Source organism: Macrobrachium rosenbergii, chromosome 55 (assembly GCF_040412425.1).
Source record: "Macrobrachium rosenbergii isolate ZJJX-2024 chromosome 55, ASM4041242v1, whole genome shotgun sequence".
NCBI classification, from domain to species: Eukaryota; Metazoa; Arthropoda; class Malacostraca; order Decapoda; family Palaemonidae; genus Macrobrachium; species Macrobrachium rosenbergii.
Window position 1 is genome coordinate 16,531,946 of NC_089795.1, and position 16,113 is coordinate 16,548,058.

Here is a 16,113-nt window from a genome sequence, read left to right on the forward strand (position 1 = left end):
CCACTACTGCCAAATATGAAATCTTTGGGCTGGAAAGTACTAGCAACCCACTCCCACTAGCTCTTCTCTCAATCTGCCGGCGGTCAACGCAACGATATTGTACGATACACCTCGATTTATGGTCGTTTAAAGAAATGTATCGTAAACGATCCAGCCATAATCAGAATATAAGCAATATATAAATGTAATGAATTGACTGACTTACCTTGATATCACATTTAAGTAAACAGAGAAGTAGAGGTTGCCTTTTAAAAACCAGTAAGTGACTTTAAATTGAATTTATTTATAAAATGAGCAATTAGGAAGCTACTATGAAATGGCTGACTGAGCAGCAAGTAAGGCACATACAATGTGCAATAAAAGCTAGACAGTGCATAGGAAATAACTGAATCTGAAAGGCCTGCAGCCCTGAAATAGTTTGACACACAAATGAAACTTTTTGCAGTTGAGACTGGTTGAATGATTTTGGGTGGTTAATACAACAGGATTTACAAAGGGGGAATTGTGTCCAGCACCCCTGGACTGCGTAATTGGAAAAGACTTGCACATAGCAAGATGGCAGTTAAATTTCTAAGGCTATTCGGTTCGCAAGGCAGGGCCAGACCACTCTAAGAGCCAGATAGCAGGATTCTGGAAGAGAATTGCTGGTTTGCGTTGAAATCAAATAACTTTCTCTCACTTGAAATTACTTATGCACAGTGGAGGAATTTATCAATTAGATTTAAGTAGCACTTGGTAACACTATGGTGGGAATGCTATAATTGTTATCACTGAACTAATTTAATTTGAGCTTGGTACAAGTCATGAGGGCCAAATGTGCATGCTAGGCTGTGTAAAGCAAAGAGACTTTGTTTTAGGAGAATGAAACGTTGGAAGTACTGAAAATGGAGAGGAATTCACGAGAAGAGAAAGATCACTGGCGGTAAATTACTACTTCAGATGTACCTTATTGCATCTGTGCATGGAGCTCGCATCCAAAAGACGAATTTCAGCTGCAGAAGTCTCCCCTTGCGAGAGTGAATAGCAACAGGACCACACTAACGTTATGTGTGCTTGCGAATGGTCCCTTTGGTAGAATGTGTGTGTCCAGGCAGTTGCGATGCATCGCCTATTCGGTTTCAAGCTTGGGGCGCCAGTACGTCAGTTGCTCTGAAACACAACTTCAGCCAGCAGAGTGCCGAATGGAAATAGGTCTTATGGCTAAGGCTACTAGGGTCACTATAGCAGCCCAATTACAATCCTAGCTACCCCTTCTGTCCCTAACAGCTTTCTCCCCGCAAAATCATAAAGCTGGGACTAAGAGGTCGGCATGGTCCCCTCAAAATCAGGCGATATTGGGGTAGGCCTACATAAGTCCTGGTAAAACTAAGGTGTACTTAACTTCTCCCCTCCCCCTCCCAGTGGAGTCTCCTCCAGCCACCATTAAACTTGATATCCCAGCTAACGGGCTGAGGGGACGAATTTTCTAAATACGTGTAAATATATATATATATATATATATATATATATATATATATATATATATATATATATATATATATATATATATATATATATATATATATATATATATATATATATATAATGTGTAAATATATATATATATATGTATATTTATTTATTTATTTATTTATTATATATATACATACATACATACAAATATGCATATATACTTATATATATTGTAATATATATTTATATAGATATATATATATATTTTTTTTTTCATGATGTTGCCTTGTAATACATATATCCTCCTATAATTTTGACATTTATATATATTTTTTTTTTTATGTGTAATGATAATGATTGTTGAAGTGTCATATTTAGTTTGGCATCAGATGAACTAATGATTAAGTAACTTAATAGCATAATTTAGAATTGATAATACAATTTTAATAGTAACATAGTTTAGAATGAATAATATCTTTCTTGATAAACACTTGTGTCCAGCAGATACTTGTTTCATTTCAATTGTCATCAGTTGAGATAAGACAGAACACTTTGTTTTGGGTTAACGTGATGACAGGTTGGAATAACAAATGCCAATTCATCCCGCATTTGAGCACAAGACGAATGATTGCACGTTGTTACATGCATTGTTCGAGTCACATAAGTCATTTTGAGAGAAAGAATACATGTCTTGATCAGTTTCACCATGTTTTGTAAGATTGCATTCAAAACATTTTGCTGGAATGATGTCATTTTCCTTCTAAAAATTTCTCCATGGTATCTCGCACTCAAAATGCTTTATTGATGTCACCTCCTGCTTCTAGAACTTCTCTCTTGTATCTCGCACCCAAAAATGCTTTAATGACATCATGTAATTGTTTCACGTGTTACTGGAATTCTAAAATCTGTTTCATTCTGGTTTCCAAGACCAGTTAGTTTGGTGCCCTCTCTCTCTCTCTCTCGTTCTTAAAAAGAGATTACTTTTAACGTAGTGTTTTGTGGTCACGTATTAACATTAAGTTTTGAGATCTGAATTTAGTAAAGTTATTTAATTTGTAACGGCGCCTGGTAAAAAAGTGTTTTGTGGTAACGCAGCTGCAGCAAGTAATTTTACAGAGGTTTTCACAAGTTTGTGTAAGGTAACGCGAATTTTACTTATTAACCTTTAAACGCCGAGCCTCTATTTACAGAAGTGTCTGCTGTATGCCGGCGGCGTTCGGGAGTTAGCGCTGAAGCGAAAAAAAATTTTTTAAAAAAATCACATCACGCTTAGTTTTTAAGATTAAGAGTTCATTTTTGTCTCCTTTTTTTGTCATTGCCTAAAGTTTAGTATGCAACCATCAGAAATGAAAAAAAAAATATATCATTATCATATATAAATATTGGAATATATGACAGCATTTGAAAAAAACTTTCATATATAATTGTATACAAATTGTACTGTGAGCAAAAGGGTTAAAGCTAATAAGTAATTTTTTTTTCGTTGTATTGTACACTAAATTGCAATGAATTTGGTATATAACAAATTGTAAAACAATCAAAGCAGCACAGAGAAAATATTATCACAAAATGATGCATGAATTCATAAAGTGTGATTGTAAAAGAAGTTTTTTCAAAAATTCACCATAAATCGAAATATTGTGCTAGAGACTTCCAGTTTGTTGCAAAATGAAGGTAATTGATTGAATATTACTAGACTGTAAGTGTTTTAGCTTACAATTACATTTTTTACCATTTCAATCGAGTTAAAGTTGACCGAAGGTTGAATTTTTTCTATTTATCGTGATTTATATGAAAATATTTCAAAACTGATAAAAGCTACAACCATGAGTTATTTTTGTTGTATTCTACTTGAAATTGCACACATTTTCATGTATAACACTTTATGTAACGGTGTAACGACCCGAGTGGGCCGTTATGCAGGTTCTTTAACATACTCAGGACGGGGCTGTCATGACTGACGGCAGATGCAACAAACAAAGGAGGAGAAAACAACAAAAACAATAAAATGAGCTTAAAATTAATTTATTTACAATATTTACAAGTGAGTCAGGTCTGGTAAAAAGATAAAAACCATAAATACAAAAAAACCAAAAGGCAGCTCTAAACAAAATCAAGTTAAATAAACAAAAAGTAGCTGTAAGAAAAAAAAGGCAAAAATAAACAACAGCAGGCAGAAAAAAAAACCAAACATACGTCCTCCATCGGGGCACCAAGACAGCCCTCAGCTGTGCAACTGGGACAAAAACCCACCAACCAGAAAACCCCGATGGAGACGTCAGGACAGCCTCACGCTGTCATCAAAGATGAGCAGCTCGTGGTCACACGACTACTCATGGTCACACTCCACCTCTACGACGTGCTCCACCGTAAGGCGTGCTCCAATTTGCTGCTCAAAAACTCGACCAACGTCGACCAAAAACTGACTGCTGCTGCTGCCACAGCCGCTACTTTCGCTGCCCAACCAGACCCGACTGCAGACAGAAAAACGGCAGCTCACCACGAAAACATCAAAACAAAAAAACTTGAAGGTAAGGAGGCAGCAATCCACAAAGGGAACGAGCGGGAACCAGCAGTTCCCGCAAAACCATCACTTAACGTGACACCTCCCCACCTAAAAAAGAAAAAAAAATTATTTTTTTTTTTACACTCATGATCCCCTCCAATGCCGTAACAACCCCGCCAGCCAAAACAGAGCCATCCTGTCACGGTCGCCATTGTAACGACCCGAGTGGGCCGTTATGCAGGTTCTTTAACATACTCAGGACGGGGCTGTCATGACTGACGGCAGATGCAACAAACAAAGGAGGAGAAAACAACAAAAACAATAAAATGAGCTTAAAATTAATTTATTTACAATATTTACAAGTGAGTCAGGTCTGGTAAAAAGATAAAAACCATAAATACAAAAAAACCAAAAGGCAGCTCTAAACAAAATCAAGTTAAATAAACAAAAAGTAGCTGTAAGAAAAAAAAGGCAAAAATAAACAACAGCAGGCAGAAAAAAAAAAAAACCAAACATACGTCCTCCATCGGGGCACCAAGACAGCCCTCAGCTGTGCAACTGGGACAAAACCCACCAACCAGAAAACCCCGATGGAGACGTCAGGACAGCCTCACGCTGTCATCAAAGATGAGCAGCTCGTGGTCACACGACTACTCATGGTCACACTCCACCTCTACGACGTGCTCCACTTCGTAGGCGTGCTCCAATTTGCTGCTCAAAAACTCGACCAACGTCGACTCCAAAAACTGCCTGCTGCTGCTGCCACAGCCGCTACCTTCGCTGCCCAACCAGACCCGACTGCAGACAGAAAAACGGCAGCTCACCACGAAAACATCAAAACAAAAAAAACTTGAAGGTAAGGAGGCAGCAATCCACAAAAGGGAACGAGCGGGGAACCAGCAGTTCCCGCAAAACCATCACTTAACGTGACAAACGGCTAATAGAAAACTGTGCGAAAGTTACGACAAGGTGACTTGAAGAAATTCTGAGATTTTCAGCCGAGTTATGGCGCCGTGGAGTTAAGGAAAAGTTTTTTCAAAAATTCACCTTAAATCAAAATATTGTGCTAGAGACTTCCAATTTGTTGCAAAATGAAGGTAAATGATTGAATGTTACTAGAATGTAAGAGTTTTAGCTTACAATTGCATTTTTTCGACCATTTCGGTCAAGTCAAAGTTGACCGTAGGTTTAAATTTTGTCACTTATCATGATTTATATGAAAATATTTCAAAACTGATAAAAGCTACAACCATGAGTTACATTTTGTTGTATTCTACATGAAATTGCACACATTTTCATGTATAACACTTTATGTAACGCCTAATAGAAAATGGTGCAGAAATTACGACAAGGTGACTAAAGAAATTCTGAGATTTTCAGCCGATATACCACACGGAGGTGAGGAAAAGGTTTTTTAAAAAATTCACCATAAATCGAAATATTGTGCTTGAGACTTTCCGTTCATTGTAAAATGAAGGTAAATGATTGAATGTTACTAGAATGTAAGAGTTTTACGCTACAATTGCATTTTTCAACCATTTTCGACGAGTCAAAGTTGACCGTAGGTTGAAATTTTGGCATTTATCGTGATTTATATGAAAATGTCAAAATTGATAAAAGCTACAACCATGAGTTATTTTTTGTTGTATTCTATATGAAATTGCACACATTTTCATATATAAAACTTTATGTAAAGGCTAATAGAAAACTGTACAAAAATTACGAGAAGTGACTAAAGAATTTCTGAGATTTTCAGCAGAGTTAGCTGATGCTTTCTTTTGGGATAAGAAAGAAATTCGCGCATGCGCAGCTGGATCACGCTTGTAAACAAAACAACAGCGTGATCCGTGAACTCCCAGCATCCCTCAAGGCGCGATTTAAAATTTTTTGCAAACGAGGCCTATAAGTATTTTTCCGCGAATATTTAATAAAAATTTTTGTAGTAGACGTATTTTACGTCCACTTGGCACCCGACAGACAATTTTTGTCGACGTAAAATACGTCCAGTCGGCGTTTAAGGGTTAATACCATGGTATGATAACCTAGGAAATTTTGACCGAGTGAAATTAATATTGATAAATCTCATGTGTATTTTTGTGTGTTTTTCTATTTACAATCTCTTCATATTTTCACATTTTTTAATGTCTGTGATGTAACATTTATTTACGTAGCATTTTAAATATTTCTTGGTAATTTAACATTGCATACTTGATGTAATATTTCATTTATTAAGATTTTCTTTTCAAATCTTGAGTAATTCTTGATAGTTTAAATTTTGCTTCATTGATTTAAATTCGTGATAAAGTTTTTGTGAATTAGTTTTGTTTCATAATTTAATTCAAGAATTATTTAAGTGTTGTGTTATTTTCAAGTAATAATAAATTTTTCAGATTGTGAATTCTAATTATAAACTTTGAATTTAAAAGAAAATTTGTATTTAATATTTTTAGAAAAAGTGTTTCATTTATTGACCATCAGTGAGTAGGATTGATGTGTGTGCATAAGGCAAAGTGATAAACATGTTTTGTTCTTTTAGTTTTGCTGAAGTGAATTAAGACTAGGGAAACAGAGTTGTTTGATGGAGTGATGCCCATTCACTCTAGAATATTTCTAGCTTAATTTTTGATACTTCACACATATTCTGATAAACTTCGTTTGATTTTTCAAGTGATATTGATAAATAAGTTTTTCTTAAGGAGTCACTGTTACCTTTAGAGTACTCAGTCGTAATTATTAATGTTTTGCGAGTTCAGGTATCTGGCTGAAGTGAGGTATATTTTTGAATTTTGAGAATAGCTGTGTAATGACCAGGTACTTGATATGCATCGTGACAATATATATATATATATATATATATATATATATATATATATATATATATATATATATATATATGTATATATAATATACGTATACATATATAGCCATACCCTGAACTTACGCAGGTTAGGTTCCAGTACCCTTCGCTCAAGGTGAATTTTCTCATTTAGTTTGGCACGGTCTCTAAAAATGGTAATATATGCTCATTTGTAAAGTTTAAACACTAAATATGACCCTAATCATGCTCCCAAATGATAAAGTTAACTTTTAAATGAAAGTAAAGTTTCTGTAATTTCATTTAAAAGTTAGCTAAGTACATTACCCTTAAAAAAAAAAGAAATAATTGGTTGACATAAGAATAGAGAGTTGAAAGAGAATATCTGTCTCTCTCCCTTGCCAACTGATCTAGTTATAGAATTCTTCTCAACCTCCTTTTGATAACTTCATTCTATGTCCCTTTCTCTTTGTTTTGAAATGCTAAAAATGTATGAGTGCTAACTATGAATGAGAGAGAGAGAGAGAGATAACGGTTGTCCTTACCTAAGTGAGTGAAATTATTTATCAATTATTATGGAGACAGACAATAACACGAGAGAGAGAGAGAGATTGTCGTTACTTGGAATATCAAGTTTAGTTGTTTATGAAATAACAGACAGAGAATAACATAGAGAGAGAGAGAAAGAGAGGTTATTCTTACATTAGATATCAAAATATGGAAGTTCAGTATTAATGTAATTTCATTTAAATGTTAGCCTAATACATTACCTTTAAAAAAAGAAATAAATGGTTAACGTAAGAATATAGCAGTGCGAATATTAGTGTATTATTTCTCTCTCTCCCCATTCCACCTATCTGTTTTTAGAAGTCTTCTCAACCTTGTTTTTAAAAATTTCTTTTTTCCGTCCCTTTCTCTTTGTTCTGAAATGCTCTATGTCTCTATGTTTTAGAATGGCGCATTTACAGTTTGTAGACAGTACAGATAAAATTTGATCAATTTAAAATTATCTACAGTACAGTTAAAGACTTACAGAGACACAGTAATATGTGGGTTGCGCTAACTACGAATGAGAGAGAGAGAGAGATAACAGTTGTACTTACACTTACGAGAGTGAAATTTTTATGAATTATTACGGACAGAGAGAGAGAAAATTAATAAGAAATCTTTGACCCCTGATCAGCAACACTCCCCCTTCTTGTCATGTTGAATGACATATCTGACATCTTTTGCCTTCAGCTTCTTACAAAAGATGAGGGGAAGAATTTGTTTGTTTAAAATAGTACGAATTTTGTAATTACAGTTTTATTATTATTATTATTATTTTATCTTATTAATATTTGAAAATTAGTACTTATTATTAGGTAAAAAATTTATTTATACAAAACAAATGAACATACCTGTATACATGTACCATAAAAATTCTCTAATCTCAGTAAAAGAGAGAGAGAAATTTAACAGTACTCTTAATATTTAGTGTTATTTAATTTACACACAAAAGTTTTCAAACTTATAAGTTACATGAAAAATTAAACACAAACATTTTTGCAGGGTTTCTCAGTGTTTGCAACTGTTCATGTGTCTGAAAAACTCACATGTGACAATTAGTTAGGTTCCAGTGAAAAATTCATGTGTCTGTGAAGTAGCATAACTGGAATTGCTCAAGTTTGGGGTATGACTATGTATATGCATATATGTGTATATACATGTATATATGCAAATATATACATATACTCACACATATACTTTAGGGCAAAGTTTGTTCATTATAAAGATTTGTTAATGTATGCTATCAATATAATGTTTTTTTCATAACCTATAAAAAATAGTAAATGGTACCTATAAAAAACAGACTATATACTATTAGTGCAATTTTTTCATACTAAATCTGACCTAATGAAGTTAGGCCTGGACATGGTATTCTAGGAAAGGTTTGTTCCCATCATTTTACACTCGCCCTAAAGTTTTCTTCATAACCTATGAAAATATATGCAATCAATATAAATTTTCTACAGAACCTATATATGGTACCACTTTACACGTTTTCCGTTCAGATATTGGAGAGACAAATAAACAACTGTGAGGAGAAAGTAAACAAATGCTGAATAACCAAGCCTATACAAGTCACGAGTCAGACGACAACTTACTGCAGTAAAGTCAAGTTTTGTGGTCTTATACAATTATTATATAATTATGAAAAATAGTAATCCCTAATTAGAATATCACTATACAGGAAAACAAATCCTTTACTTAGATATGGGTGTTCTGGTGGTGTTGCTATCTAAGGCGAGACAATTCCCGTTTGCTTCGTCCCTCTTGTAACAAACTTATGAGATGCAGTCGTTCAAATTTCTCCCTGATAATGGTGGTACTTGTCTTGCTTATGGCAATGGAATTGTGTGAATGCACTACATGGTAAGAAAAACCAAAAAGGAAATGCATTACAAGGCACTAGGATATCGCTTGACCCAGAACCACACACAAATCGAGATGGTTCATTGGTAAAACCAGACACCCTGTTTGGAACTGTTACCTACTATATAATTTCATATTTCCTAAAATACGCAGTAAAAATGTCAAGAAATATAAAATACATGTATAGGGTACTAGTTGGCATGGTACATCTGTTACAATGAGTTCAAAATATCGAGATGCATAGATATATGTTTACTTTTTTGATGTTTAGTTTTATATATTTTGGAGAACGAACAAGCTCTTATCATAGAAAATGGATAGTTTTAGTAGGGTACTGAAGTAAATTTCGCACTTTCTACCATCCCGAATTGGCAAGTCGTACAAACATTGCACAACAATTTGTCGCTCACAGGTCAATATCAAGATACATAATACATATTTACTCTGATATATTTTTGTGAGAGAGCCAGTTTTTATCGTAGATAACGTGTATTTTAGTAGGAAAGTAAAGTATATTTCTCACTTCCACCTAAAAGTCATACAGAAATTTTGTGACAATTTTTCACTCAATGCCGCTCAAATACCGGTAAATGTGGTGAACAAAAATGTAAAAAAAAAAAAAAAAAACCGCTTAAAAAATTTCTTTTAGCAATAATATTTGAGGACACTTTTCTGTAGACATGTACTAGTCCAAGACTGTAAAAAACTAAAAATCGATAATTCCTTGAAATTTGGTGATCGGTGCGCCGCTTGACCCTTATACTCCATGAGGCCATGATCAAGGCTTCACCGGTAGACTCCGTGAGGCCACATTCATGGCTCTCTAAAGTTCTGCTCAAACTCGCCGCTCTCATGTCCCCACTAGGCAATTTTGCTGGCCTTAGAACGTCACTACAGTGCTTCCTTACTATTGGCTATCAGATTCCATGTCATAAGTAGCAACCAATCAGATGATTTGCTTTTGTTTTGGTCTTAAATGTGGTTGCTTTAGGGGGCTGATTTTGTTGCTGTGTGACTGGAACTCGGTAGCAATATGTTTTATGCAATATTTTGGATTTATACACTAAAATTTATGATATAATGACTACTTGTGGTTCAGGAATGTTTTGTGTGTTTTGCAGTGAAGGAAAAATGTTTGGCAAAGCAATGAACAACTGGATTTCATTCAAATGTTTGCAAAGACAATCTCTTTGCCAAAACATGTGTGTTAGCTGTGTTGTTATGTTGTTTGTATTATGTAAATTTTGTAATGTGTGTATTTCTTGTGATTCAGTAATTTATACAGTTACATGCCAAAGTATAATGCAGGAAATCTCGTGATTCAGTAATAGTGTATACAATTACATTCCAAAGTATAATGCAGGAAAGCTACTACAAAAGCAAAACCAAACAATTTTTTTTCCCTAAAATGCGATGGTTGGATTTGTCCTGAATGCATCACTGTTTTTCAAAAAATTAAACACTAGGCATCAAATGAAACGGTGTTATTTACCTTGCGATTTAACACCCATAACACTTCTGAAAATTAACTATAAAGACATTTTATGGTCATTCAAAGTAAATTTTGAAAAAAAATATATATATATATAATTTTTTTTTTTTTTTTTCAAATCTACCTCAGATTTATCATTTTCTTACATCAGATTTTTTTGCATTTAGGATAATTTGTTATAATGTATCAGGATATTCAAAGCATTAGCTTTCAATTGATATATAACTTCACATACTTCAGAGTAACTCTACTTGTCTGATATTGAGATCAAACACAAATATCAAAGATTGGTTATGGCAGCAGTATTTTATATACATATTTCAGTTAGGTTAAACATTATAAGTCTGGGGTATAAGGGGTAACAGATACAGTGGTACAGTATAAGTATGCTGTAATCATTTTTATTATAAAAATCTGTATTTAGTCACAAACACAATATGAAAAAATACAGTAAGCAAGTGAATAAACAGTGTTGCTCTACAAAAAAAGTGTTTAATCGTTTTTACCAATGTAAAAGGAAAATGGGACAACTTCAGTACTATGAGAGAAAATGACTATGCTTATGTATACAGGGATAACTTGATTAGTTGTCAAGTGTTCTCTGTTAAAGATTTATTTAAGTTGTAGTAAACATGTTATAGATATTTTGCTGTTTAGATTAATATATTAAAATTAATAATCATTGTTATAAGCATTTAAGAGGCATATATGCTTGAGTAACTGTTTTAAAAGGGTACTAAGATGACTTGCGGTTTTTTTGGATGATGGGTTCTTGCAGATTTTTGTTTGAACTTATATTAAATGGTTTTAGTATGATAGTTAAAGGTATCTTTTTGTTTAAACTATTATAAAGGCAGTGAACTTTAGAAATATAAGTTTTAAATTAGGATAGTTATAAACATTTTAGTTAAAGAGGTACAGGGTGTTTGGCAGTTACAAGTATTTAGGGGAGGGGATTTTGCATTTCTGTGGTGGGCTCTGGAAACTATCACCATGAAAAAATGCTCTGAATATATATATATATATATATATATATATATATATATATATATATATATATATATATATATATACACATACATATATATATATATATATATATATATATATATATATATATATATATATATATATATATATATATATATATATATATATATTAGGTTCCAGAACCCTCGCGTAAGGTAAATTTTCAGGTAAGTTTGGCACGGTCTCTAAAAATGCTAATGAATGCTTATTTGTAAAATTTAAACACTAAATATGACCTAATCATGCTCCCAAATTATAAAGTTGACTTTTAAATGAAATTAAAGTTACTGTAATTTCATTTAAAATTTAGCTTGATACATTACCCTTAAAAAAAAGAAATAAATAAAAATAGAGTTGGAAGAGAATTTCTTTCTCTCTCCCCTTTTGACCAATCTATTTTTAGAAGTCTTCTCAACCTCTTTGTAATAACTTCTTTATTCTCTCTCTTTCTCATTGTTCTAAAATGCTTTTTCTTGAACAAACAGTGTTTTTTATTTTGACTAATACAACTCTTAGTTATTATGTCTATGTTTTAGAACGTATTTGCCACACTAGCGCATTTACACTTCGTAGACAGTAAGGGTAAATTAAGATCGATTTAAACTATCTACTGTACAGGTAAAGACGTACAGTAAAAATGTGTGAGCATTAACTATGAATGCGAGAAAGAGAGAGAGAGATAAGGGTTGTCCTTACTAAGTGAGTGAAATTATTTATCAGTTATTACGGAGACTGAGAGAATAACACGAGAGAGAGAGAGAGTGTGAGATTGTCCTTATTTGAAATATGAAGTTGAATTATTTATTAATAAATGGAGACAGAGAAAGTTATTATGTTAGATATCAAAAGATGGAAATGCAGTATTAAACTAACTATTAAATGAAATCAAAGTTACTGTAATTTCATTTAAAAGTTAGCTTAATACATTACCCCTAAAAAAAGAAATAAATGGTTAATGTAAGAATATAGTATACTATTTCTCTCCCCCCACTCCACCGATCTATTTTTAGAAGTCTTCTCAACCTTGTTTTTAAAAACTTCTGTATTCTGTTTCTTGTTGTTCTGAAATGCTCTATGCCTCTATGTTTTAGAATGGTGCATTTACAGTTTGTAGACGGTACAGGTAAAATTAGATAAATTTAAAATTATCTACAGTTAAAGAAAGACAGAAAAACTGTAATGTGTAGGTTGTGCTAAATACGAACGAGAGAGAGTGATATATATAACAGTTGTCTTTACTTAAGAGTGAAATTTTTTTATGAATTATCATGGACACACACACACACACACAATTAGTAAGAAATTTTTTACCCCTAATTAGCAACACTCCCCCTCCTTGTCATGGTAAATGACGTCTGACAGCTTTTGCCTTCAGCTTCTTACAAAAGATGAGGCGAAGAATTTGTTTAAAATAATATGAATTTTGTAATTACAGTTATATTATTATTATTATTATTATTATTATTATTATTATTTAATCTTATAATATTTGAAAATTAGTACTTATTATTAGGTACAAGTTATTTATCAATATTTGAAAATTAGTACTTATTATTAGGTACAAGTTATTTATCATACAAGACAAATGAACATAACTGTATATATGTACTGTACCATAAAAATTCTCTCATCTTGGTTAAAGAGAGAGTGTAAAGTCACCAATTCGGCGCCAGGATAGTGTTTCGGCGGCGCCATTAATTAAGTCTCCGCTGAGCTTGTTTTCTTTGGTGACTTCCCGTTTTCTTCAAGCTCAATTAGTCACGCCTAAAACGTGCCAGGTCACGCATTTTAATCATTTTTACTTTATGGTATTTATACGAATGTCACACATTGTGTATCACATGTTTCCTCATTCACAGGCATCAAGACTGTATCTATATTGTAACTCTGTATATTTCGTATTGTAATTCGTACTCGTTCACTGCATATTATTGTTTATTGTTTCGACCTCAGGTCACAGTCAATTCCATTGTCTCTCACGGCCCGGCGTCAGTCGGCCGCAATATAAGCCGCCTGGATCTGTAATAAAGCAGCAGTAACCTTTACCTGCTCGTTTCTTTGACACCTTACAGTGGTGACCCCCGGAGTATCCCGGAGCCATTAGCGGACTCACACGGCGACTCAGTCTTGGCTCCAGGATTTCTCCAAAACGCTCTTAGCGGCCTAAACACGGCGCTGGAACCAGCGTTTGAGCGTGGTGACTCTCGTCGGCGTACCCACCAGCGTCACTAGCGAACCACACGGCGCACGAAAGTGCGTACTGACGTGAGTATCCCACTCCAGTAAGGGGTCAAAGGAGCGAGCATGGACGCGGATATCCCCTCCTTCATGCAGTTAAACGCGGACTCCGAGGTTTACCTACCTCCCATCGCAGCCGCGCCCGCCCCCGCATCGAGGCCCTCCCGCAACTCCACACCAGCGCCCCGAACACACGACGGCCGGGCAACACAATCGCGGGCCGCCCTCACCAGAGAGAAATTATTGCTTTTAATATTTAATGTTACTTAATTTACACATAAAAGCTTGAAAACTTATCAGTTACATTAAAAAAATTGAACATAAACACTTTTGCAGGGTTTTTCAGTGTTCACAAATGTTTCCATGTCTGTGAAAAACTAATTTATGATAATTAGTTAGGTTCCAGTGAAAAATTCACGTGTGAATTTGTGCTACTCGAATCGCGCAAGTTTCGGGTATTACTGTACATATATATACACAAACACATTTATATACATACATATACATACACAAGCACACACGCACGTATTGTATATCCTTGGTCCCTTGGGGGTCCAGTTGTGTCAGTTGAAGTTGAGTGTTGGATAATAAGGATCTAGATAATTAGGAGGTTCCTGTAATGGTGATCTCATATTGAATAATGGAATCATTGGTAAAGTGAGTCTTTGTGTTTATTTAACAGAAAAGTGTTAATTTTTCATCTAGAAAAATGTTTGTGAAAAAAAAAAAAAATTCTCATTGTTTTCTTTTGAATAACTCCAATGTCGTATTTTTGGAATTTAGGACTTACCTTATATTTGTTGGCTGCGAAATAAACACCAAGTCAATTTTTCCATGACTAACATTTGTCACAGGTAGTTAGTGGAAGTGAAGATATCATGATCTACGTACTTTTATGACTGGATTTTCTTGAAGACTGACTTTTATTTGATTCTGTTTCAGACTGCTCCCAAAACCAGCTTCCACAATGATGATGGTGATGATGTTAATGTGGATGTTCCTTTGGTGGACGCAAATTGTCCACCCCTTCATGGAAAAAAAGCTGACAGTTCTGTATTTAAAAGCTCTGACAAGGTAACCTTGATCACACATTACAATTAATTTTGCCATGTAAAAGTATCAGACTTAACCTTGATTCTACTTTTCTTTCATCTTGTAAGTGGGAATAGGCTTTGTTTGTGTTTAGGGCCATTCTCTGTACTAATTTTTTTTTTTTTTTCCTCAAAGTTTGCCTTCGATTGTCGATTAGCATATCTGCTGTCAGGAATGGGGTAATATTGAAATGGAAGTAGGAAGAGTTTGTTCTCAGTTTATTGACCCAAGAAGAAAATCAATAATTTTTTTGAACATGACATAGTAAGTCATATTTATTCACGTTTTAAGAGCTTACACACACACACACACACACACACACACACACACACACACACACACACACACACACACACACACACACACACACACACACACACACACACACACACACACACACACACACACACACACACACACACACACACACACACACACACACACACACACACACACACACACACACACACACACACACACACACACACACACACACACACACACACACACACACACACACACACACACACACACACACACACACACACTGAATTTTGTTTTTGTTAACACATTGAGCTATTTACAACTCTTCTTCCCTTAGTCAACCAAGGCAGCCACTGGAGCATCAGTACAGCAGCAACCCGTATCCTAAACTGTCTGTTTCCAACAAGGTATCCTAACCTGTATTCTACCCTGGGCCTGAATTATACAACTGTAAGTATCAAAGCACCTCTGTTGTTCTTGATTCCATACAAATCTTGCGTTTTCATTATAATGCCTTACCAAAACACTGTAAAAGCTTTAATCTCTTAAATTTCAACACGTCCGAGGTATATATTTTCAAACTTTGTTTGGAACGCTGATATAATTGGTGGGAGACCCAACCCCACCTGATGCCCGGGCAGGAAGTGGAACGAGATTAGCCCAGTAAACAGCTCCAGTTTCAATCTCGGGCGTGTTGTGAACGCATCTCGCGTGTCCGTTCAATTCAAACTGTTTGGATTTACTTCAGCTTTCGATGCGCTTCTTTCTGGCGTCTCTTTTTGGTGAAGTACTCAGTGTCTTGTTTGTTAA

At 34.4% G+C, this 16,113-nt stretch overlaps 1 protein-coding gene across 2 annotated transcripts in view; it reads left to right on the forward strand.

Moving 5' to 3' along the window:
* The window catches only part of LOC136835318 (trichohyalin-like), a 316,755-nt gene that overhangs the window by 91,040 nt on the left and 209,602 nt on the right, over window positions 1-16,113 (forward strand). For both annotated transcript variants that reach the window (XM_067098657.1, XM_067098658.1), the window contains one exon: window positions 14,890-15,021. In XM_067098657.1, coding sequence (XP_066954758.1) covers window positions 14,890-15,021 — 132 coding nt within the window. The remainder of the gene's footprint in view (window positions 1-14,889; window positions 15,022-16,113) is intronic.